Source organism: Vombatus ursinus, unplaced genomic scaffold (assembly GCF_900497805.2).
Source record: "Vombatus ursinus unplaced genomic scaffold, bare-nosed wombat genome assembly UNPS02007284.1, whole genome shotgun sequence".
In the NCBI taxonomy this organism is placed as follows: Eukaryota; Metazoa; Chordata; class Mammalia; order Diprotodontia; family Vombatidae; genus Vombatus; species Vombatus ursinus.
This window is the reverse complement of record NW_020947062.1, coordinates 9,839,951-9,866,168: the sequence shown is the minus strand read 5'-3', so window position 1 is coordinate 9,866,168 and position 26,218 is coordinate 9,839,951. Positions and strand designations below refer to the sequence as shown.

At 37.8% G+C, this 26,218-nt stretch overlaps 1 protein-coding gene across 7 annotated transcripts in view; it reads right to left on the bottom strand.

Annotated features, from left to right (window-relative positions):
• WDR20 (WD repeat domain 20) overlaps positions 1–16,294 on the bottom strand; it is an 84,150-nt gene extending 67,856 nt beyond the window's left edge. For 6 of the 7 annotated variants that reach the window (XR_003567994.1, XR_003567995.1, XR_003567996.1 and 3 more), the window contains exon 1: positions 15,987–16,293. Coding sequence is in view for 4 of the 7 variants with exons in the window: in XM_027849131.1 (XP_027704932.1) it covers positions 15,987–16,235 (249 nt within the window). In the remaining 3 variants the exon portion in view is untranslated. Of the gene's footprint in view, positions 1–15,986 lie in introns of all 7 variants that reach the window. The other variant, XM_027849134.1, reaches the window with a different exon arrangement.
• Between the last annotated feature and the right edge of the window lie 9,924 nt (positions 16,295–26,218).

Below are 26,218 nucleotides of genomic sequence, written 5' to 3'. Positions count from 1 at the left end.
CTCAGTTTCCTCATAAGTAGAATCTAGGGGTTAAATCAAATGATCTCTAAGATCCTATTTAGCTCAAATCTATGATCCTCTAAGATACTTCCCAGGTTACTTAGCAAGGTGTAGCCCATTCCACTTTTTGTACAAATCAATTCAAGTGAGTTTTTTAAAATGGAACGAACAGTGCTCAAATATGCAAAACACTGGGCTAATACAGTACAGTTAATACTCTAAGTTTATGATTTAATGGATAGAGTGAATTACACAAACTCAAAGATCTACGATAAAAGAGCGAGCATGACAAAATGCAAAGGAGGGGTCTAGGTAACATGATCTGAGAAATTTAACGAGTTCACTTTGAGCTGGTGTGTAGATCTGGGAGAAAACTTTGGGAAGGTAGCATCTGAGCTGGGTCTTAAATAAAAAGAAGGGGCAGAGAAGTGGGAATGGAGAGGGGCTGGGGGGTGGGTGGGAAGAGTCTGTTCTAGGCATGAGGGACTGCATAAGCACAGAACCTAATATAGTTTGGCTGATATAAGGAATTGGAACTATACTATGTATGGCCTAAAATGCTAAGATATGGCCTACCAAACAATATCAAAACAAAAGCTATCAACAAAAAGTGCTTTCATTTTTTTAACAAAAATTATTTTTAAAAATTCTGTCCTAAAACATTGATGTATAAAACTTAATATTTAACTTTAACCTATAATACACGATACACATTTTCTTCATTGTACCTAGAAAATATGTTTGTGGGGCAGCTAGATGGTATAGTGGATAGAGCACCAGCCCTGGAGTCAAGAGGACCTGAATTCAAATCTGGCCTCAGACATTTACTAGCTGTGTGACCCTGGGCAAGTCACTTAACCCCAACTGCCTTAAAAAAAAAAACGATATTTGAATGTATATCAAGGCAATAAGGCATAGTAGATAGAGAGCTGAGAGGCCTATCACTGACACATAGTGGCTATGTCACTGAAACCTATCACTGATGAGCAATTATTTATAAGACTATAAATTACAGAGGAGGTGCTTACTTGTACAGGTAGAGAGAATTTCTTCACTGGCTCAATGAAATCACAGGTGTAGTTTCTATTCTTGTCTAATGCGTGTACAAACAAGCATTATAAATTTTTATATAAATCTATATCAAGCCCCACCCAAAATTTACTGGATTTCAAACGAGGAATCCTAACTATAAAACATCATAATTCTTCTAAATCCTCTTGAATTGTATCAGACTATTTACTAAGCCACCTAGATAAATAAAATTGTATTCACTTTTTTTTGGCAAAACTGCTTAGTTACTAGCTTTTGAAAAATAGCCAGTATTTAAAATAGACTTTACTCAGTACACAAATCTAATAAAATGAGCATTTATTCTGAATTCAATTTATAGTCTACTTTAGATTATATATGAGAATGCTGTCTACGTATAATCCCCAAGCTTCATTTTAGCAAATAATTTAAAAAACATATCTCCAAGTCTTAACAACTAGTTTAGTTAATTTTATACTACCAACAAGAAGAAAAGTATGCATTTTCTATCCACTGTAGCTTTTTAAAAATATAGCCTACATTTAAATAAGACTTTTAGGTGAATCCACAAATCGCCTTTCCCCCATAGGTGAAAAAAGTAACAGCGTGTTGTACATCACTGAGAATACCGAACATAAAAAGAAAACCTAAATTTAAAGTTATGGTGCATCTACACCTGAGAATGGGGGATTAGGAGCGAGAGAGAGATGGGAGAGTTATATATAGAGAGAGAGACTAAGAAGAGAAAAAAAGAGTTTTTCAGATTGGAAAGGCAAAGACTGAGAATGGACATCACCAAAATCCATAAAACTTTTCACAAACCTTAAATGAAATGAACCAAATCTCAAGATATTCTGACTGTGGTACAACCTTTTCAACTTGCACAAAATAAGCTTAAGAGAAGTAAGAATAACTTCACAGCTCACTGACAAAAGAGACAGTAGTGGTTGTTGTTCAGTAGTACAGTTGTGGCTGATTCTTCGTGACCCTGTATGAGGTTTGGTTGGCAAAGATACTGGATTGGCCTGCCATTCCCTTCTCCAGTGGATTAAAGCAAACAGAAGTTAAGTGACTTGTCCACAGTCACAGAGCTAGTGAGTGTCTTAGGCTGGATTTGAACTCTGGTCTTCCTCACTCTAGGCCCAACAATCTATTGAGCTACCTAGCTGACTCCACAAGAGGTGGTAGATCTAAGCAAAAAACAATTCTGAAAAGCACCTGGGTAAATTAATGAATGAAAGCTGAGTTATGATTACTAAAAGCAGGGAGAGACTTAACTTCTAAGACTGACATCAAAGAAGCAAAAAAACATATATTATTTGAAGCTGCTATTAAATAAAGATATAGATGGAAAGGAATATGGCCCGGTGTGCCCTTTTGGTGACAATGATAATGAGCAAAGAAATAGCCAAGATGAAGTTAGCAAAAGGGAAGAAAGATCAAGGGTACAGATGATCCACCACAAAGATCAGGTATTCTTGACCTGAGGTCAGTGAATTAAAAAAAATTTTTTGATGACTAATTTTTTAAACGGCTTACTAATGAATATTAATTTTAATAAATAATAATCTATTTGAAATTTTTAAATAAAACACTAACAAGGAGATTATAGCAATATGTCATAAGGATCAAACGCTATGACCAGTCTGGAGTTATTCCAAGAATGTGGGGCTGGATTGATATTAGGCAAACTAAGTATAATTGACCATATTAACAACAAAAATTATATGATTATTTCAATAGATGCATAAATATCACACCCTTTCCTATTTCCAGAAATCATAAAAATAAATGGAGCTTTCCTAGAAATGATAAGCAGTATCTATCTAAAACCAAGAGTAAACATTATCTTGTAATGCGGATAAGTTAGAAGTCTTTCCAGTAAGATCACGGGTAAAGGAAGGATGTCCATTATCATTACTATTATTCAATACTGTACTAGAAATGCTAGTTGTAGCAATAAGAAAAAGAAATCAAAGGAATTAGAACAGGCAATGAGTAAACAAAACTATCCCTCTTTGCAGACTATATGATGGTATACTTACAGAATCCTAGAGAATCAACTAAAAAACTAGCTGAAACAGTTAACAACTTCAGCAAAGTTGCAAGATATAAAATAAACCCACATAAACCATCAGCATTTCTATATGTTACCAACAAAGTCCATCAGGAAGAGATAGATAGAGAAAATTAAAATAATTACTGATAGTGTAAAATACTTGAGAGTCTGTGTGCCAAGACACACACAGGGACTATATGAACACAATTACAAAACGTCTTCATACAAATAAAGATATCTAAATAAAAGGAAAAATATTAATTGCTCATGAGTAGGCTGATATAACAAATAATAACATATAATAAGAATGACAATACTACATAAATTAATTTATTCACTTTATGCCTCCTAAAGAACTTCTTTATAGAGCTAGGGGAAAAAAATAATAAAATTTATTTGGAGGAATGAGAGTATCAAAGGAATCAAAAGGGGAAAAAAGGGGCCCAGATAAACTCATAATGGGTACATGTTTTAGATACAAATGGTGATATTATAAGATAATTAATGCAACATGGAAGAAATTATCTCTCAGATCTATGGATAGAGGAAGAGTTTATGACCAAGCAAGAGACAAAGAGATTCGTGGGAGGTAAAATGGATAATTTTGATTACATAAAATTAAAAAGTCTTACACAAACAAAATTAACATAGCTAATATCAGAAAAGGAAACAAGAAAAAAACTTTGTAGCAAGTTTCTCTGAGAAAGCTCTCATTTCTAAGATGTAGAGAGAAATGAGTCAGATTTACCAGAATAATAGTTATTCTCCAATTGATAAATGGTCAAAAGATATAACAGGCAGTTTTCAGAAGAAAAAATCCAAGCTATCAACAGCCATATGAAAATACAATCTAAATCACTAATAATTAGAGAAATGTAAATTAAAACAACTCTGAGGTACCATCTGACACCCATCAGATTGGCTAAGCTGACAAACAAAGAAAATGACAAATGTTGGTGGAGCTATGGGAAAACAGTCTACACTAATGCACTATTGGTGGAGCTGTGAACTAGTCCAACCTTTTCAAAAAACAGTTTGGAACTATGCCCAAAAAGCTACTAAACTGTGCTTATTCTTTACTGATACCAGGTCTGATATTACTCCAAAGAGTTCAAAGGAGGAAAAGGACATATATGTACAAAAATACTTATAGCAGCTCTTTTCATGATGGGAAAGAACTGGAAACCGAAGAGATGCCAATCAAATGGCAAATGGCTGAACAAATTATAGTGTATGAACGTGATGAGATATTGTGTTGTAAGAATTATGAAGGGGATGTTTTCTCAAAAACCTAGGAACACTTACATGGACAAAGTTAATTTGGCAGAACCAAGAGAATAGTTTATACAGTAACAGTAATACTGTCAAGGAAATCAACTTGGAAAGACTTAGTAACTGATCAACACAATGACCAACCACTACAAAGGATTCATGATAAAATATGCTATCCACCTCCAGATAGAGAGCTAATGCCTTCCGAAAGAACACCAACATTACAATCAAAATTCAGGACTTCCATATTAGAAGAAAAAAAACAAAGCAGCCAGAAAGAAAAATTTCAAGTATCGAGGAGCCATAATCAAAATCATATATGATTTAGCAGCCATCACTATAAAGGAGCTTAGAATAAGATATTCCAGAAAGTAAAAAATATAAAGCAAAAAAAAAAATCTATAGTAACCAACAAGAATAATTTGCCCAGCAAAACTGAATATAATTCTGACAGGAAAAAAAATGGACTTTTAAAATGAAAGACTTCCAAGCAGTCCTAATGAAAATACCAGAGCTAAACAGAAACCTGGAGATACAAAGGATGTAAATGTGAACAAGCAATCATAAGGGACTAAAAAAGGCAAAAGATTTACAATCTAAAATTGGGAGAAGATACATGTATCCCTTCAGATTTTATCATCAGGAGGGGTCACAGAAGGAGTCTAATTAGACAGAGGGCCTAGGAGTAGTTTTGTTATATCCTGATGACCTTAAAGGAAGTATGGAAAGGAAAGAGAAGAGAGGTGGTCAAGGAGAGAGGGAGAGGAAGGATGAGGGAAAATTATCTCACATAATAAGGGTACAAAAGTAGAAGCCTAGAACAAACAAGAATGAAAAGGTAGGGGAGTGGGGCAGCTAGGTGGCGCAGTGGATAGAGCACCGACCCTGAAGTCAGGAGGACCTGAGTTCAAGTCTGACCTCAGACCCAACACTTCACACTTACCAGCTGTGTGACCCTGGGCAAATCACTTAACCCCAATTGCCTAAAAAAAATAAAAAATAAATTAAAAAAAAGGAAAAGGCAGGAGGGAGCAGACAACACTTGAACCTCACACTCTTATCTAAACTGGTCAAAGAAGGGAAGAATACATAGATATACAATTGGGCATAAAACTACATTTCACTGAACAGGAAAACAAAGGAAAAGGGAGAAGGGAAAGGGAGGAATAAGAGAAATGATAGATTAAAAGAAGGAAAACAAACAAGAAAAACAAACTCTCACAGGAGAGCAGAAAACAATGAGAAGGAAATACACATGATGGATGGAAATACACACTCAAAAATTATAACTGTGAATGTGAATGGGATGAACTCACTCATAACACAGAAGAGGAAAGTAGACTACAACAATATGTTTATTAGAAAAACATCTGAAACTGAAAGATGCTCAGAGTTAAAATAACATACTGCAGCAAAATCTACTATGCTTCAGCTAAAGTAAAAATGAAAGACCGAAACAGAGCCTGCTGGCTACATTATGAGGAGGGGAGATGAACACTGATCCAGCAAAGAAGACTGAGAAAAAGTCAGAAAGGTTGATGCAGGTGTCTAGGAAGAAGAGGGGATCAAGAGAAAGCTGCAGAAATATTAAGGAGTTTGAAGACTGAGAAAAGGTCACTGGACTTAACAGTTAAAGAGTTCACTGGTAACCTTCAAGACAGAACAGTTTTAGCTTAGTGTTTGAATAGGAAGCTAGAGTGAAAGAGTTTGAGATAATTGAGTAGCACAGTAAATGGAGCCATTACAATAGTTTGGCATGAAGAGTAAAAGACAATAGCTTGAAGGTATGGCAGTGACATTGAAGATTTTTTAAGAAAGAGGTTACCCCGAGTATATCTGTAGGTATGGAGAAAGAATTAGTAGATGTTAAGAGATTAGACAAGCCCCTGGAGGGAAAGGAAAAGGATAGGATCAAGGATAGATGAGAGAGGCTGGACTTGGCAATACTTTCATGGTAAAGAATAAAAGAGAAAGGATGAAGTAGTTGAGAAGAGGTAGTTCAAAACAGATGACATCTATTTTCTTAGTAAAGTTCCTTAGGAAAAGAGGAAATGCAATAATGCAATGGAAAGAGTATCAGAGAACTTGGGTTCAAATCCTAACTATGTCATTTACTACCTGTATGATGGAAGTCCCTTCACATCTTTGGTCTCAGTTTCTTCATCCGTAAAAGTGAAGTGTTTGGACTAGATGACGTTTCAATTCTCTTTCAGCTCTAAACCTTGGGTTTCTTGAAAAAGAAGGGAGCAAGGGGCAGCTAGGTGGCGCAGAGGATAGAGCTCTGTCTTTGGAGTCAGGAGGATGTGAGTTCCGGACATGTGACACTTACTAGCTATGTGACTCTGGGCAAGTCACTTAACCCTGATTGCCTCACCAAAAAGGCCAAAAAAAAAAAAAAAAAAGGTAGTAGAGGCACTGGAAGCCATTAAAGAGATAAGTACAGAATAGCTGCTGGAGGCACTGGGAAAGAATCAAGAAAGAATAAGTTTTCTCCTGCAGCACGAAGGAGGTTGGGGGGAACAAGAAAGGGAAGGAATGAGCATTCATCATATGCTTACATTGTGCCAGGTACTTTACAAATATTACCTCATTTGACCCTGACAAAAATCCTACGAGTTAGGTGCTATTATTATCCCCATTTCACAGGTGAGGAATTTGAGAATAAGATTAAGTATCTAGGGTCACATAGCTAGTAATGTCTGATGCTCTGTTTGACACAGGTCTTCCTGAAGGGACGTGGCCAAGGTTGTATAGTTCAGTGTCTGAGGCTAGATTAGAACTCCAGTTTCCTGTCTCCAGACCCAGCCTCTATCCACTGCATCACCCTTAAGAAGGCCTCCTTGAGATTAGAAAGCATGAGTTTGTAATGGAACTGGTCACAGAGTGGTGACACTCCCTCCTTCTAGCTGTGTTTAGGAACAGCAATGAGAAAAGTGGATAGTGGGAATGATCCAGGGTTGAGGACTGTCAGGAAAGAGATGGTAGAAGAACAAATGGAAGAATTTTTATATCCCTTTATAACCTAACTCCTTCCAACCTTTCTAATATTTCTGTACTTTACTCTTCTCCCTGTATTCTACACTCCAGTAAACACTGGCCTATTTGCTGTTTATCTCCTGTGTATTTTCAATGGCTGTTCCCCCTGTCTGCAATGTTTTTCCTCCTCATATTTAATTCTTGGCTTCCTTCAAGTTTCAGCTAAAAATGCAACTGTTGCAAAAAGTCCTTTCCCGGTCCTCTATAAAATGCTAATGCCTTTCTTCTGAGAGCACCTCTAATTTGCCCAGTATGTTACTTTGCACGAACATTGGTGTTCACAGGTTGTCTCCTCCGTGTCTCTTCAGCACATTGCCTGGTATATAATGAGGGCTTAATAAATGGTTGTTGACTGAAAAGGCAGTCATAGGTGGATGACAATGCATAGTTAAACTAGTTGGTCAACTACAAGATCATGACTGAACATAGGAAAGGGTGGTAAAGAAGGGGCGAAGTGCACAGAGAGACAGAAGAAGTGGAGGTGAGGGAGGATGAAAAAGTTCAGGAGTGAGAAAGAGCGACAGGAGAGGAAATCATGATCAGATGTGAAAATGGGCTTAATACTAACAAATAATGCACTAAATAAGAAAGTATTTTCCAAGAAATACCAAGTACTCATCATTAAATTTATTGAAATATAAACAGAAAATAGCCCAATACCTTCATCACTTATTTTCCATTAAAAGCAATCTGAATTTTACATTTCCATGAAAATGATAAAGTAGGAAGCTATCACCAGCCTCTCAAAAATCTGTTTATATGTTCCAACCCCTGCCTAAGGCTTTGACCAAAACACAAGAATTAACACCAATTTCCTAAATTAATTTCACAATAATAAAATTTAAGGTGGAGTTACACTCTTTATATCCCTATGTGCTCAACAATACTAGCCAATACATTTAGCAAAGTTCCATCACTTGCTTGTTTGCTTCCTAACTACTAAGAATTTTAGGATAGGGGGCAGCTAGGTGGCGCAGTGGATAGCGCACAAGCTGTGGAGTCAGGAGGTCAGCTGAGTTCAAATCCAGCCTCAGACACTTGACACTTACTAGCTGTGTGACCCTGGGTAAGTCACTTAACCATTGCCTGGAAAAAAAAAGAATCCTAGGATAACACATAGACATAGACACACAGACACAGACACAGACACAGACACAGACACAGACACACACCCTCGAGGTCAAAGAACCCGAGACAGCTTTAAATTTTTTTTTTGAGACCGCTTTAAATGATCCAGTGAACCTGCCTCAGACACCTGCTAATATTGAAACAAAAAGTCTTTGAATCGAAAGTTATGGGGCATTTAGTAAAGTGGAAAAAAATGAAGAGGATAGAGATATTCCCTCATTTTTCACCCCAATATAAAGAATTTCACAATTTATTAAGGAATAAATCAACCATATTATATAAAGAGTGGGAGAGAGAAAAGGCAATCCTAGTACTTACAATTATCAACAAGATCCTTCACTGTCTTAGAATGACAGAATCCTAGAAGGACCTTAGTTTCACCCAAAGAAGGAATTCCTCAACAATATCCTTAACAGGTAAGGTGACCATGTCTTCTCTGCTTGAACACTTCCAATGAAACACTTCCAATGAAAGAAAGCTTACTAACTAAATAAGGCAGTTGGGTCTATTCTGGGGGCAATATCAACTGTGGGACTATTACACCTGCCATCTATTCACTACCCTCAGATTTGCCCTTCAGGGCTAAATGTGAAGCTGCTTTCATTGTGAGTAGCTGAAATCACACTTCCTCACATAAAGCATACACCCATCATAACTGAAGAGATCGACAATGGGCTCAGATCTGAAAAAAGAGCAATAGGAAAGTTTATGATACACATGAGACATATATCATAAACTTAGTTTTATGATGGATTAGTATAATTAAAGTTAGAACTTTTGAAGCACTTTAACGTTTGCAAAGCACTTTACACATTATCTCATTCGATGCTTAGAACAACCCTGTGAAGTATGCTATAATCTCTATTTTATAGATGAGGAAACTGAGGCTGAGAAAGATTAAGTGACTTACTCAGACAGTGTGTATCTAAGGCAGAATTCAAACTCAAGTCTTCCTGACTTCAAGTTCTGTACTCTTTCCACTATTCCATTTAGGTTCCTCAAACACCTATTAACAGAGCCATAGAATCTTAAAGTTGAAAAACTATCCAGTTAAACTTCCTACTCAAAGCAGGAATCACTAAAAAAATAAATATCTATTGCCTAGATTCTTTCAAAAACACTCATTCATGTTTCTTAGGATATTTTATACAATATTACGGATAGGGACTGGATCTGATTTCACTAGTATAGAGAACTTTTGTGTGAGGAAATTCTCTCTACCAAAGGTCAGTATAGCCTCTGCATTTTATAGTTTTAGAGTTGACCAGGGTCACACACCCAATACACGTCAGAGACAATACTTGAACCCAAGCTTTCCTGGCTCTAAGGCCAGCTCTCTGTCTGCTCTCCATCATGCTGCCTCTATGTACAGTACTGTGAATATTTAAAAGTTGAATCAAAACAGAAGAAGTTCCATTGTTGGCACTGTGCTGATTTACATAATATGTGCTAGTTTTACCATCATACATTAAATGCACAAAATGGTCATTCAAAGTTTAATTGTTCTGTTCCAAGTATGCCACTGTTTGATTTACAAAAGATTGCAAAGTTTATTAATATTTTTTCTAAAGCTTAAATCTTTTTTTAGGTAAACACATATATTTAAATTTTTTTCCTTTTTATTATTCTGATTTTGACAAACATCGACAAACATGACCATTTCCTTATACAAAGAAGAACAGGAAAAAATGCCACCATGAATCCTTATTACAGACAGCTTGGCAGATTTTTTGTATATTTTAAATTTAAATTTGTAGTTCCAACACTGTACTGCTTGTCTATGTTCCCTTATCATGTTCCTTTTGCTTGCTCCTTTTAAATTTTTAAAGTTTATGCCTTAATGAAGTATAGTGTGCAATGGTACAAAAATCTGAGTATATTTTTTTATTCACAAATCTAATGTTTAGAGATTAAAAATTAAGCTAGAGAAATTTTCCCAAATCTAATATTTGCAAAGGTATGCTGTTAGCTATTCATTTGAACATTAATCTAGTAGGCAATATAGTATGATAAGAAACAGTATATAAAATTAGACAGTCTGAGACATGGTACTTGATTTACTTTTCATGAAATTCCATTATTTCATTTTCTCTCATCCTATAACTTTCAAGTTCAAACTCAATTTGCAATCTGTCAATACTACAAAATGTAAGCCAATGAGACAAGATATTATACATAACTGTTAAACTGTTTTAGGCACTGATCCAGTACCATGTTCAGTGTTAGTAGATGCTTTTTTTTTTTCTGAAGTGGCATAACAAATGCACATGAAAAAGCAGAAGTGCTGAGTACAATTTTAAAAAAAATTAAAACATAGCTAATAAAAAATATCTTTAATCAAAGTAGTTAATGTAATACTTATTCTGAAATAAGAAGCTACTTTAGAGCTCAATTCAACACACTGAGAAAAGATGCTCAAGACCCTATCATTTGCTATAGCTTTAGTTCTGGGGACCTATTTCCAATAAAGATGCTTTGCTTTTGGCCTAAACAAAACAATTTAGGGAATTCTCAATTTTGTTTTCAGTTACAAGAGTGAATTTTGTTCACCAGTTACATTAAATTTGCTTCTATCTCGCTACTTCTGAGTTTGAAATAACTCATTCAATTGTCAGTTTTTAACGTAAATACTTAATATAAATGTAACTTATAGAGAAAAAAATAAAAATCCATATAAAAGTCACATGTATCTAAAATCAGTGACTGATTTTACCAATCAACAAGCATTTATTAAGTATGTATTACATGATAGGTACTCTAGGACAGATGTGACACAGGAAGATGTAAAAAGATATACAGAATAGAAAATAAAAATATATATAAAATAAATACAAGACAGTTGTGGGAATGCAGATGCTTTTAGCAGCTGGGGATGGATGAGTGGATGAAGAAAGGTTTTATGAAGAAAGTGATGCTTAGCATGAAGGAAATGAGGGATTCCAAAAGGTCAATGTGAAGAAGGAGTGAATTCTACGCACAGGGGACAGTCCAGTGCAATGTCAAGAAGATGGAAGATATATGAAAACAGCAAGCAGGCCAATACAGCTGGACTGGAGAATGTGGGAAGGGGAGTAAAATAAAAGATTGGAAAAGTAGGAAGGAGTCATGTTATGCCGAGCTTTAATGACCAAACAGTGAAGTTTATAGATCTAAGAGGTAAATGAGAGTCCCTGGAGTTTATTTAAATAGGAGAGAGTAACACTGTCAGACATACTCATCAGGAAAATCACTCTGGAAGTTATGTGTGAAGGATGAACTGGAAGAGGGAGAGGCTTCAGGCAGGGAGACCGAATAAGATGCTATTGAAGCAATGGAAGCTAGAGGTGATGAAGGTCTGGATTAGGGTAATGGTTGTGTGAGTGGAGAACAAGGAAAAACATGAGATGTTGTAGTGATAGAAATGACAAGATTTGGCAAGTGGTTGGATGTCAAAGATTAGTGGAGTCAAGGATGACTCCAAAGTCGCAAATCTTGGTGACAGAAATATAATGGTACTCTCAACAGTAACAGGAAAGCTCACAAGAGGGAGAGATCTGGGGGAAAAGATGGTGAATCTTGTTTTGAACACCTTCAGTTGGAGATGCACAACTGAAGATCAGGAGACAGACTACGGCTGGATATATAGCTCTATGAGTCATCTGCATTGAAACAGTAATTGAATCCATGGGTGTAAATAAGGTTGTTAAAAGACTGTGTAGAGAAAAGAGGTCCCAGGAAAAGAGCCTTTGGAAAATATCCAGAGTTAGCATGCATAAAATGGATGATGGACCAGGGAAGAGGGGTTAGAAGGAAGAGCCAGACAACTAAGAGAACTAGGAAAGAAGAGTGTCATGAAAATTCAGAGTATCTTCAGCACCCAGCACAGTATCTAGAACACAGAAGGTGGTTAAGAAGTATTTGCTGATCGATTAAAAGGAGAGAGTATTCAGAAGGAAATGGAAGTCAACAGTATTAAATGATGTGGAGAGGTCAAGAAGGATGAGGAGAAGAACCCATTAAATTTAGCTATTAAGGGATCTTTGCTAACTTTATAGACCAGTGTTAGTTGGGTAATGAAGTGAGAAACCAAACTGAAAAGGGTTTAGAAGAGAGAAGAGAGTAAGTGGAGGCACTAAAATGGCTTTTTCAAAGAATTTGGCTGAGAAAGAGAAGAGAGATGTAGAACAATAGCTAGTAGGAATGGCTGGATTTAAAGGAAGTTTTCTAAGGATGGGGAATACCTGGGCACATTTGTGGGCTGTAGGGAACCAGTCAGTAGTAGGAAGAGATGAAAATGATACCGTGAGTTCAGCTGTGTTTTAATTCAATTACTAACACAAGGTTTGACTCGGTTTAAACATAAGGTTTTATTTGGTCAGTTAATCATAACAATGGGCCAAAGTAATTCCTTACACTACCATCATATCCCAGTTTCTTATCCACAAGAGCAGCAATATATCAAAACCAAGATCTTCATAAACTCTATTATTCATTAGTCAATGTTTTAAGTGTTCTAAAAAACTATATGTTCTACAAATTTGTCTCAACTTGTTGAATTAATCTACCAAAATTGAAAATTCTAGATCTGAATAAATGTTGTTCAATTTGTTATACAAGGGATGATTGTCTAAATAATTCACACTGTCAAAATTAGATTTTAAAACCATCATTATCACTTAACAGTAAAATAATTAAATTTCAATTTTCTAGCTTTTAAAGATATTCTTCAAGGTATTTCAAATTTTTAAAAAACTGACAAAAAAATTACTACTAGAATGAGAAGCTGAAAGACACAGATAGAAGAAAGAGTAATGTAATGGCAAGTATGCTAGATTTGGAGTCAGGAGACTGGGATTCAAATCTTGCCTCAGATATTTACCAGCTATCTATTGCCAGGGGAAAGTCACTGTAGCTCAGAATTTGTGTCCCCATCTGTAAAATAGGGATATTACTCATACTTCGTAACTCAAAGGGTTGTTCTGAGGAAAGCACTTCGTAAACTTTGGGAAAAAAAAGACTACATAAATGTGAATAATTAGAAACATGAAATACATTGCAAATTCAGACAATAAAAACAGAAATCTAAGTATTTTATGCTGGATAGAAGAGATACGATGTGTCTCACATAGGTATCCAAAGAGGGCTAAACATTAAAAGGAAATATTGTAAATTAGCATCAAAGTATAAATAGGATCATGTAGGCAAATGAGGGATTTGGGGAGGGGAATAAACATTTACACAGAGCTTACTATGTGCCAGGTCTGGAGCTAAGCGCTTTATTTATTTTTAACAAATATCTCATTAGATCCTCATAACAACTCTGAAAGGTAGGTGCTATCGTCATCTCCATTTTTACAGTTCAGGAAACTGAGGCAAATTTAACTGAGGTTAAGTGACTCGTCTGGGATCACACAGCTAGTTAAGTGTCTGAGGCCTTATTTGAACTCACATCTTCCTGACTATCACCACCTGCTTCTATTTTTTTTTGTAAATGCAACTCCTATTTTTTAAAAAGTCATTTACAAGAACTTTTCAGTATAGTTTTGCAAATCTCTCTTTACTTTAGTATTACCATTTTATAAGAAAGGTTATTACCTCTCTTAACAAGAACTTCCATTGCAAAGATAATTCTTGGGCATGGGCTCTGTTTTATGATGTAAACCACGACTGACCAGACCAAGTTTCCTATGAGAAAGCTTCAAAAAGAAAACTTGTGGGGTAAAAAAAGTAACACTTAAGAATAACAAGCAGGTTCAATTGGTTTTCAGTTTAGGTTAAAGTTAAGATTTTTTTCTTTTTGGTGTTTTGCATATAAAAAATACATTTTAACAATTAAAACTTTGAAACTAATTCTACGGAAAACTGACCCTTTGAGTCCTAGTATCAAAATCAAGATGGCAGTTTCCTGTCTGACCATTATTCTTTATACTTGTAACTGTTTTCCATTTATCATCTCTGCAGACTTCACAGCATTTTACACTTATTAATTCATTATTTACAACACATTCACACACACATTCACAGCAACCAATCTTTTTTTATGGTAGAGGAGTTATAAGTGAACCGACCTGATAAAGGTCACCCAACAAGTCAGTGACAAAGCTAGGAACAGGACCAAGATTATGTTTTCTTACTTCCTAACTTTAAAAGGAAAAGAAAAATTAAATGGCTTCTTTTCGATATTTTCCATCACATTTTGACCACAATCACTAGCAAAAACATTTCAAACAACTGCTTTACAAACAGCAGCAGCACACTCACCACGTGACCCTGCAATACTGAAATTAAAATACTGTACTTGAACATAATCTATTCGCAGAAAAAAATCTGTATTCTTTCTTATTCGTTATGTGCATATTTTAAGATACTAATAAAAATTAGCATTTATCATATTTGCTTGTTCATAATCTTGCACAGATTATATGTAGAGAGTCCACTATTTTCCCTCTGCTAATAGTAAATTCAAAGATCTATTTCAAAAGGTCAACAAGTATTTAGTAACAAATGAAATCTCTACCAAGTTGTTTTCTTAAAGGGAGAACATGCTTGAGGACGATTGCCTGGTCGAAAGAATTACTGTTGTTTGCCAAGAAAAGGAAAGGATCAAATGAAGGAGCTTTTTAGACCTTCATGATTTAGATCCGACTTCTCTGACAAGATTAGTTCCAATACCCTCACGCCGAACCCGTATCACCAGTTGAAATAATGGAAAAGTAAGATGACTCGGTCCCTCAGTTTAAAACTTAGCCTATCCACATTCTAGAAACAGGCAAGATACAATCTTTCACGATCTCTCCTACGGAAAGATTCACTCCCGTGCGTTCTAGCGCAGGAGACAGCGACAGCTGCCCTCCCTTGAACTCTCGGAGATACAAAGTGTTAACAGCCGAGCCAGGACCGAGTCCTCGGAAGTGCGGCAGCAGGTGGATCAGCCCCCTCGCCGAACCCCCACCCGCGGCCGAGCAGCTCCGCTCCGACTTCGGACAGGATCCTGCAGCTGCCCGGCGCGGGTCCCACCTGACTCACCGCCCTCCCCCAGTCGCCCCTCGTCCCTGTCCTCTTGGGGGGAGCCCCTCAGCGCGCAGCCGCCGCCCCCTCGCCCCTTTCCCAGGGACTCCGCAGGCCCGGCTCCATGCTTGTCACCCAACCTGACAGACTCGGGGCGGAGGAGGGTGGGGTGACGAGAAGCAGCCACCTGGGGGGGGTGGCCTCCCCGGACGGGTCGAGGCTTCCTCTCCCCCAGTCAGACCCCCCAGGCCCCCCCACGCCTCACGCCCCCTCTCTCTCCCTCCTTCCCCCAGCTCAGGCGCTGAGGTGAGAACTCTCAAGTGGAGTTACCGGCCCACTCCGAAGTGAAGCGGCCGCCGCCTCCTCCCCGGCTCGGGTCACGTCGGCAGGTCCCGTCCCGCTCCCGACCGCCCGTGCCGATGTCGCTTCCCCTACCCCCGCCCCCAGCGGGCCCTGGCGCCGCCCGGGTCGGTACCTTGCGGACCCCCTTGTAGATGTAGAAGTAGAGCTCCCGGCCCACATTGAAGCAGAGGCGGTCGCCGTTGCCAGACTGGTCGTTAAGGTTGACGAAGGAGACGCGCACGGGGTTGGACCCCTGCGAGTTGAAGGGCACTCGGTTGGGCCGACTGTACTCCGAATGCGGTAGCAGCTTGTAAAGACCTTCCCGGGTGGTGAACTGGGTCTTAATCTCGTTCATCTCCTTCCCTCCTCCCTCCGTCGCCATCTTGGAAAGCAGCGTTCATCCTGCCCCAAGTGCCCGGATCACACCCACTGCGCAGGCGCCGTCCCTAGCTTTCCCAGAGGCCACCCCCTCCCCCTCCTCTTTCACCCCGCCTTCCTTCTCACCCTTCCACTCCGCTCTCTCCCAACCGAGTGCGGCGGCCACGGGAAGGAGGGAGGGCTTGTTTATAGTTTGTTTGCGCAGGCGCGACCACCTCCTCGGCTTAGCTAGATATCCCCTGGCAGTCCCAGGCTCAGTCGCGGACTCCGGCCCCTGTGTCTGGGTCCCCGAGAGCCGTTGCGACCGCCGCCAGCTAGGTGAGGGGCCCGGGGGGGGCCAAGTCCTCTGTCGTAGGCCGTCCCAGGGTGTGGGAACCGCCGCTGTCGCCTCAGCGCGAGCCAGGCCGGGCTGGGACGAGAGGGGGGCGGAGGGCGGGGGGCGGGGTCCCGTGCGGGCGAGGACGGAAGCCGTGAGAGGGCAGGAGCTAGGGACGCCGCCGGATTCCGGCCCTTGACTGTGCAGGAGGAGACCGGGAGCCCTTGGGGGCTCCTTGGCGGCCCCATCTAGAGAGGCGAGCGCCCTGGATTTGGAGTCAAGAACCCTGGGGTGCAGCTCCTCGACTCCGTAGTACTTGGGTGACCTTGACGACCCAGTCACTTTTCATTCTGGGTCAGGTGAGATGCTCTCTAAGGGAAGACACCTCAGACACCTCTTGGTCCAGCCCCTTTCGCTTAATTCCAAGCCTTTAAAACATTTTTCCCCCTTTGGACTGGACGTGCTCTGATTTTATTGCTGTAAAGAATTCCTGATGAGGACACTCCCTCTACCCGTATGCGAATCAGCAACTGTTCTGTAACTTATTAAATAGTTGCCTGTGGCACTATCAGTTTAAATGACTTGGCCAGGATCACACAACTAGTAGAGGTCAGAGAGAGACTTAAGCCCAGATCTTTTTTACCTTGTTTCATTTCTTGCTTTTCATATGCTTGGCTTAATAAATGCTTGTTGCTTGCTAATTGCCTTTTCAACCTATACATTCCATTAATAGAAGTGTCTGATAATAATAGCTGGCATTTATATCGATCTTTAAGGTTTGCAAAGTGATTTACATATATTATCTCCTCCCAACCCTGGGAGGTAGGTGCCGTCTTATCCCCATTTTACATATGGGGAAACAAACAGAGATTGTGACCTCCTTAAAGTCACACAGCTAGTAAGTGTTTGAGTCAGGATTTGGACTGAGATTTTCCTGACTCCACATCCAGGGCTGTAACCATTACACGTCTAGTTTCCTCAAGTCTTCCTCTAGAACAGGGAGTTTTTGTGTGATAGTCCCCCTTGGCAACCTAATGATGCCTATGGACCCTTTCTCAGAATATTTCTTAGTGCATAAAATAAAATACATAAGATAATAAAGGAAACCAATTATATTGAAATAGTTATCAAAACAATTTTTTTAAAGAAAAAATGTGTTTGGGCCCCAAGGTAAGAATCTCTGGGAAAGAGGGAAATGACAGTCCTGTCATTCCTTGGTCAAATAGCTGGAATACGGTGTTTGTGAACCATCATAAGTGTTTGGACACTATATTTGAGGGAAAAAAAGCTGGCTCTTGTTTTGAAATGACCAAGTAAAATGGGAAGGAAACTGCAAATTATGTCAGAGGAGCAATGTTTGGACCAATTAAGGATACGTAGACTGGAGACAATTTATTGACCATAATAGATAGCTGTTTTCAGTTATTTAAAGGGGAGGAGCTGGCATTTGGGAAATTACTCAGTGCTTTCTTTAAATCACCCCAAACTGCTCCCCCAAAGGCCCATCTTTTTAACATAAACATTTAGGCTGTGAGGCATGAAATATCATTCTGAAGAATTAAAGTTGAAGGTCACCTCATATTACCACTGAGAACGGGCATAAATTTTATTGGAGAAATGTATAACCATAAAAGGGTATAGACAAGTCACCTAGCAGGAACAAAGAATTTAGGGGAAAACATACTCTGCCTCTCAACTTCATTGGTTGGACTGCCTGTGAAGGACTTGGTTGAGAATCATTCAGTTGACAGTTTTGCCTTCTGCCTGAAAGTTGATTTAATTTGTTAACACATTAGACACTTTTTAACCCATTAGAGAAAGGTAAAAAAAATGAACTGGGTGCTCATTTCCTGAAGGCTTTATTATTACCCTAGGTTAGTAGTATTCACTTGAATTAAATAAACCTCTAAATAAACCGTTAAATAGTCTAATAGTTGTTCAGCATTAGTAAGGAGAGATACTTTTATTTGTAGAGGAATGCATATAACTGTAGTCATGAATGTTGTCAATAAAATGTAAAAAGTGATTTCTATTATAGAGACACTGACAGTGAATAGAAAGCAGACCTTGGAGTCTAAAAGATCTGGATTCAGCTTTGTGACCCTAGACAAGTTACTACATGTTTCCATGCTGTCTCCCCAATTAGATTGTGAGCTCCTTGAGAACAGGGACTATCTTTTGCCTTTCTTTAAATCCCCTACACTTTGCACAGTCCTTGGAACATAGTAAGTTTTTAATAAATGCTTGGTAACTTGGACTTAACTTCTTAGTATCCCAGGCAACTAAGCCTATAAGCTGCCAAGCAGTTACCATCTATAGTCAATTAGTAAGTATTTATTAAATGCTTCCTCTGCCAGGACTGAAGTGGATGCTGGAGATAACAAAGACATAAATAAAATAGTCCTTATTCTTAAAGAGCTTACATTCTCTAAAGGGAGATAAGGTATACATATAATATATACAAAATAAATACAAGGTAATTTTTAAGAAAAAGTACCAGTGACTGTGGAAATCAGGAAAGACTTCGTATGGTGGTATGTGAGTTGATCTATTCTAAGAGGAAGAGGTGAGCAGGGAGTGCATTCCAGGAATGCAGGTGTGGAACAGCCTATAATGTTGTATTTGGGCAAAGCAAGGCCAATTTGGCTGGACACAGAGCTCCCTTTCATATATATATTAGTGTATAATAAGGCTGGAAAAGTAGACTGGAGGCAGGTTGTGAAGCATTTTAAACACCAAACAAAGCACTTTATTTTTTAGCCTGGGGCAGTAGGAAGCCACTAGAATTTATTGAGCAAGGAAGTAACATAAGTCATACCTTACTTCAGTAATGTCACTTTAGCAGTCTTGTGAAGGAGACCAATTTAAAATGCAATAGTCTAAGTGAGTGGTGAGGAGACCCTAAACTAGGGTGGTTGTGGAGTGGAAAGAAGGAGATGGATGAGAGAGATGTAGAGATAGAATTGACAAAACTTGGCCACTCATTAGTATGTGGGGTAAGGAAGAGTGAGGAGGCAGAGGTGACTGAAAAGTTGCAAATGCTTGTGACTGGAAGTATGGTGGTATATTCAACAGAAATAAAGAAGTTTGAAAGAGTGGGTTTGGTTGGGGGAGGAGATAATGACTTCTATTTTTAATATATTGAATTTGAGAGGCCTGTAGATATCCACTTGGAAAAATATGCAAAAACCTGTTGATGGTGCAGGTCTGGAGTTGAGATTATATAGCTAGATATATACATCTAGTAATCATCTGTGTAGACATAACAGTTGAACCAACGGGAGATGGTGAGTTCTCAGAGATTATAGATTGAGAAATGAAGAGAGTCCAGTACAGTCTTGGAATATACCCAGAGTTAAGGGACTAAAGTAATGATGATCCAGCAAAGAATGAAAAGTAGTAGTCAGATAAGAGAACCAAGAGTGAGTAGTGTCACAAAAATAGTGAGGAAAGAGTATGTATGAGGAGGGAATGATCAGCATTGTCACGTGCAACAGACCCAGAAGGATGGCAGTTAAGAAAAGGCCATCTGATTTGTCGATTAAGAAATCACGGATAACTTTAGACAGAGCAGTTTCAGTTGAATAGAAGTTGTGTTTTTTTTCCAAGAAAGAATACTATATACCTATTTTATTTTTAAGTAAGATCGATTATAAGTAGTCATTTCAACATTTGCAAATACAGTCCTTTAGTCTTTTAAATTTTTTTGAATTATTTTGTAGTGTTATTAACATTTTATTTTAGCTAGTTTTCTTGGATTTTGTTACTGAGCAATTTTGAAAGATTCAAGTAGTGCAGAATGGAAGAAAATGCCAGTAGTTATTGGAAAATAATTATTTGAAAAGCTAGTTTGAAGTGAAGAGAGCAGAACCAGGAGAACATTGTACACAGTAACAGCAATGTTGTAAACATGATAAACTATAAAATACTTAGCTGCTTTGATCAAGACAATGCTCCAAGACAATTCCAAAGGACCCTTAATGAAAAATATTATGTACCTCCAGAGAGAGAACTGATGAACTCTGAATACAGATTGAAACATACTTTTTTTTTACTTTATTTTTTTTAGCTTTTTTGTGTTTTCTTTTGCAACATGGCTAATATGGAAATATGTTTTGCATGACATCCCATGTATAATCAATATCATATTGTTTGTCTGTAGAAGGTGTTTCTTTACAGAGAGTTCCCTACATTGATGAAACACAGCTCAAGATTTTAAAAATCCATTAATATATAAATTCATATCTGTGTTTCTTTGTAGCTGTGCTTTGAAATTTCCAGAGTAAAGACAATTGGAAACAAATTCAGGTAGAATTCTCATGGAAAAAAAATTGGTCTTATATGATTAGTTTCAGTGGACCTTGAAGAGCTTACCTACATACAGAGCACAATTATAGTTACAGGGAAAATATAAAAAGTAAAAAATCAATGGCCTTTGCCCTCATGAGGCTTATAATTTAATAAGATGAATATGATGACAGTTATAATGAAAAAATGGACCATCAGTTCATAGCTGCAGTACAAAGATAATGTTAAGCTATGAATGCCTTCTCTTTATGATTTTTGTGAGCAAATATTATGAGGGAAGTGATGTGATTTCTAAAAAGCCCAAAGCATACACACCTTGACATAATCCAAAGTAAATAGGTGTCAGTGAAAATTATAGTAATTGTATTATTTGCACAGCATTTGACCAATATCCTGTGGATATTACAAGAAAAACACTGAAGTAAAATCCTATTTGCAAAATCAAGGGATTGGAATAAATGATCTCTAAGGTTCATTCCATCTCCAAAATCCTATGATCCTCTGAATTAGATTCCTCAGGTACCTAGAATTTTTTATCATTCTGTTTTAGTTTTAGAAAAAAGACATGACAACAAAACAAGTAAATTCTTAGCACTTACTATTTTAGAGTATGTTCTTGAATCACCATATCCAGCCCAATCACTTTTGGCTACAGATATAATTTAAACATTTTAAAATTTTGTTTTAATATGCTAAAATTGACAAATACCAACAAATATCAGCATTTTCCAATACAAAGAACAGAAAAATAATTGCACTTAGCATTGCAAATCTCCATCACTTATGGCTGACCCCTTTTATTCTTTAAAGTATACAATAAATTCAGCCTGTTAGTTCCGAAGCTGTCCTGTTTGTTTCCTTTTGAACTGTCTTCAGTTTATGTGTGTGTATTTTTAAATGCTCTGGTGACTTTATCCTCCTTTTCTTTTTCTTCTTTGCATCATTATCACTATGCCACCACTCCCCTTCTTCTTTCTTCACTCCGAAAATAAAAAGTCTCTCCCTTATAATAACTAAGCATCATTAAGCAATACAAATCTTCACATCGGCAATGTCTAAAAAGGTATGTCTTATTCTGTACTTGTAGTCCATCACCTGTTTAAGAGGTGAGAAGCATGTTTCATTTTCAGTCTCTTGAGTTGTGATTGGTCATTGCAGTAATTAGAATTCTTAAGTCTTTCAAAGTTGTTTTTCTTTACCAGATGTAGTCATGTGAATTATTCTGATTTCTGCTTAGTTCACTCTGTATCAGTTCATACAAACAGTCCCACATTTCTATGAATCTGTCCTTTTTATCATTTCTTATGACACAGTAGTATTCCATCATATTACTATGCTATAGTTTGTTCCCTTCCCCAGTTAATGGGCACCTTGTTGGTTTCAATTTCTTTAGATACATCAAATAGTGCTGCTATTAATATTTTTGTAATATTAATATGGATCCTTTTCCTTTTTCTTGTGTTTCTTCGGGGTATAACCCTAGTAGCTACACCATTGGGTCAAAGGGTATAAAATTGAGTAACTAAGAGGATTTCAAATTCCTATCCAGAATGACTGTACCAATTCCCAGTTCTAACAACAGTACATTTGCATGCCTCTCTTTATGTACATTCCTTCCAACAATTGTCATTTTTCTGTTTTTGTCACTTTTGCAATCTGATGGATGTGAAGTGGACAGTCTGTCAACGTCCACAATGATAATTCATATTTGCAATTATGATCATGAAACACTGATATTTTGAATCATCCAAAAATGATTCAGTTATGTTTATAATATTCTTACTAGTTCAGGAAACTAGTAACAAAATAATTTTTCAAAAACAAAAGATGACAAAGGATTCTCTGATTAACCCTTAGTTAACTAGAAATTCAATTATTCAGAACCCTCAAAAGGGATTTATAATACTAAAGCCCTGCATCCTTTCCCTATAAAACTTTCTTAATGATCTGTTCTCTAAGTTCTTCCCCTGTAAAATCTCATGTACTTGATTCAATTCAATAACATTTATTAAGTGTCTGCTATTTGCCAGATACTGTGTTAAGCTCTGAGGATACAAATAATAAGACAGTCCTTGCCCTCAAGGAGATTACAATCTAATGGGGGAAGACAATGAACAAAAGAAAGCTGGAAAAGGGGAGGGGGGTACAAGGGGGTACCTGGCGTAGGGGTATGATGTTCCCTGCAGTCCAAACCAAGGAGAGCCATTAATGAAAGTGAAGTGTTAACTGTAAAATTCAGATGCGTGTCCTCTGTAGAGGAGTGCTTGGGAGGGAATTTCATGTTCTATCCATTAGCCCTCCAGTCTGAGGGGAGAGGAAACTGAGGGAACTGAGAAGGTGTTGAGGATCCAAAGCTGAATCCCTCAGCGTGATGGTGAGATTTCAGCTGATCAGCTTATCCCACAAATAAGGAGGTTTGGAAGAGGAATGGGTTTGGAGGGGGAGTTCATGTGATAAAATATGTCATACATTCTGCGACTGATTCTGATCCACGCCCTCTCAGTTCATGAGACTCACTCTGTCCCACCCAAAGTAAACTCCCTTGGAGTCTCAACCAGGCAGAGCTCCTCTCATAGTTTTCACTATCACTTCTGATTGATTGCTCTGAAATATACATCTTCATCCTTAACCTCTCATTTGAGCTTCAGTTGCTTAGCACCTCAGATTCAACACATGTAAAACAAAAAATTTCCCCTAAAAACCAGCTTCTCTGGATTCCCCTTTTTTGGTCAGTGACTGCTAACCATCCAATATGTAGTTAGAATGTCAAAGAAGATAGTTCCCTTTTGTGTCATTGTTTAAGGTATAGACTGTGTCATCTTCACAGTAATCCATGCTCTGTGTTGGTGCTCTCCAAAGAGTGTGCTGATGACTTGATCCCAGTGGGTTTGATATCAACCATTTGATGAGTGGAAAGATGGCTCACATCCCACTTTCCCCACGATAGCCAATATTGGAATTGTCTCCAACACAGAACTTGCTCTTATTCTACAACATTCCCTTGTACCAACCCCTTCCTCCATTGTGCAAATTCCCAACCTTCCCCCTCAACAGTTATAATCTGTTACCCAGGCAACCTCAGCAGCCACTATGCAGGTACCACTGGGAAAATCACACACACACACACACACACACACACACACACACACACACACACTCACCCACACACCATTACTTCATGGCTGCAGGAGATACCCCTAGAGACTGGAGATTGAAGGAGTCTGACTGGGGCAATGACTAGTAAGAATTTTTTCTCCCTTTGTGTTCCATTTGTGTTTCATAATGTACATAATATTAGCAGAGTAATACATGTCCAGGTTTGGAAACCATATTTGCCAAGTCTCATTCACACAATGTGTCTGGCACTTGTCTCCTCCTTTCCCTTCCTATTGTGACTATCCTAGTCCAGACCTTTTTCACCTTATATGTGAATTATTACTGTAGTCTTCCTATTTTCATTCTCTTATACTATTTAATCCATTTTACTAGTGATGGGAAAATTAATATTCCAAAAATTCCACTTTGCATTGTACACATAACAACTGTAATGATTAAGGTCCTTCACAATTGGACCTTTACTTTAAAAAAACATTAAATTTTTATTTTGATTTAAGAAATAAAATAAGCATTTCCATAACAGTAGAATTTTTAAAAAGATCGTTGCACATGAACCTGCAAATCTATTATGTACAACTCACTGTTCTTTTTAAATACCTAATAAAGTTACCATGTAACTTTCTTTTTTTTTCTTTCCTTCCCTCCCCCCTCCATCCTAGAGATGGCTAGCATTAGACACAAATGTGTGTGTATGTATGTATGTAAAATCATTCTATATGTACTCCTATTTATCAGTTCTTTCTTTCGATGCAGATAGCATCTACTTTTACTTCTTCAGTCTTAACTTCTACTACTCTCATACACAAACTCCCGAAGTGAAAGTTTTTAAGAGCACTTTGCTCACAACCATGTGATGTGAAATGCAAGCAGTATTATCCATTTTACAGAATAAAAACATGATAAACAAGGCCAAGAATGAAGTAGCTTGACCAATTTGAACCTAGATATTAAGCCATTGTTCTTTCTACCACATTGTAGACTAGTTTTCCTGCTTTTGACTCTTAATTTTTTCTGTCTGTGGTGATCACATTTATCCTTTGTCTTTTTCTAAAGGCACTGAACCTGTCCCCCTCCTTCATAAAGCCTTACCTTGCTTGCTATTCTGCAAGACCATATGTGCCTCCAGACTCTGTAGCCCTTATTGTAGGTACCACTCATTTGGCACTTAGCCTATAAAGACAAAGCTCTTTGGTTTTATAATATTTTCCATTTATCTTTTCATGTACCTATCTTATATCCTCAACAAGATGCACTCTTTTTGAGGGTAGGGATCTCTTTGTAACCCCAGTGACTGTCAGCATTCCTTATATGTTTTAAGTGCTTAGAATGTTTGTAAATGATGTTCTTAAATAGATAATCACATATGGAGCATTTTACCATTTAATAAAGGAACCAGTCTAGGGCATGTTCCTCATTTCAAGTTTAGAGATTGATGTTATTTAAAAGAAAGAAATTTCATTAAGGTATTTACAATAATGTCAGGGAAAAAAACTGAAATAATTTTTAAAGTGGCTGGATATTCTCCTCATGCCTCACTGTGGCATAGAAGTGACTTAGGCTCTAGCAGGTCACAGCTGGAAAGACTCCAAGCTTAGACCCAGTAACTAACTGTGTCTACCATCTCAGGCCCAGCCCAAATTCAGAAAGGTTCAGCACCACAAGACTGGATACCAAATGATGTATCTTTTTAGCAACAGCAACTCCTCAAGACTGTCTGTTAAGGCCTAGAGGCAATTGTGATTTGCAACTATGGAGTAGCAAAGAAGCTATAGAAAGGGAGGTATTCCAGCAATTATAACAATGTGAATAGAAAAAAAGAACAAGAAAACCTGAAACTGAGTGCTGGGGAATTATAAAGGTCAAGCTTGGCCACAAAGAAGAGATGTGGGAATGCATATAATGACCTCCCTTCTTCACGGAACTCGGATAATTCCAGGTGTGGAACACTAATCATGCCAGGCTTGGTTATGTATTGATTAGTTTTGATAAACTGGGTTTGGTTTTTTCTTCTTTTTGTATTCTTTATTATTAGGAATAGCTCTCTGGGGAAGGGTGTGAGAAGGAATATATTGGGAAATTAAGATGTAAAAATATATAAAGAAAAATTTAGAGGATGTATAAATTCCAAAAGACCCATGATGATTTAAAAATGCTATCTACCTCCAGAGAGAGAGAACTGATGACCTCTAAGTATAGTTTGAAGCATATTTTTTAAACTTTATTTTTCTTATTTTATATATGTGTGT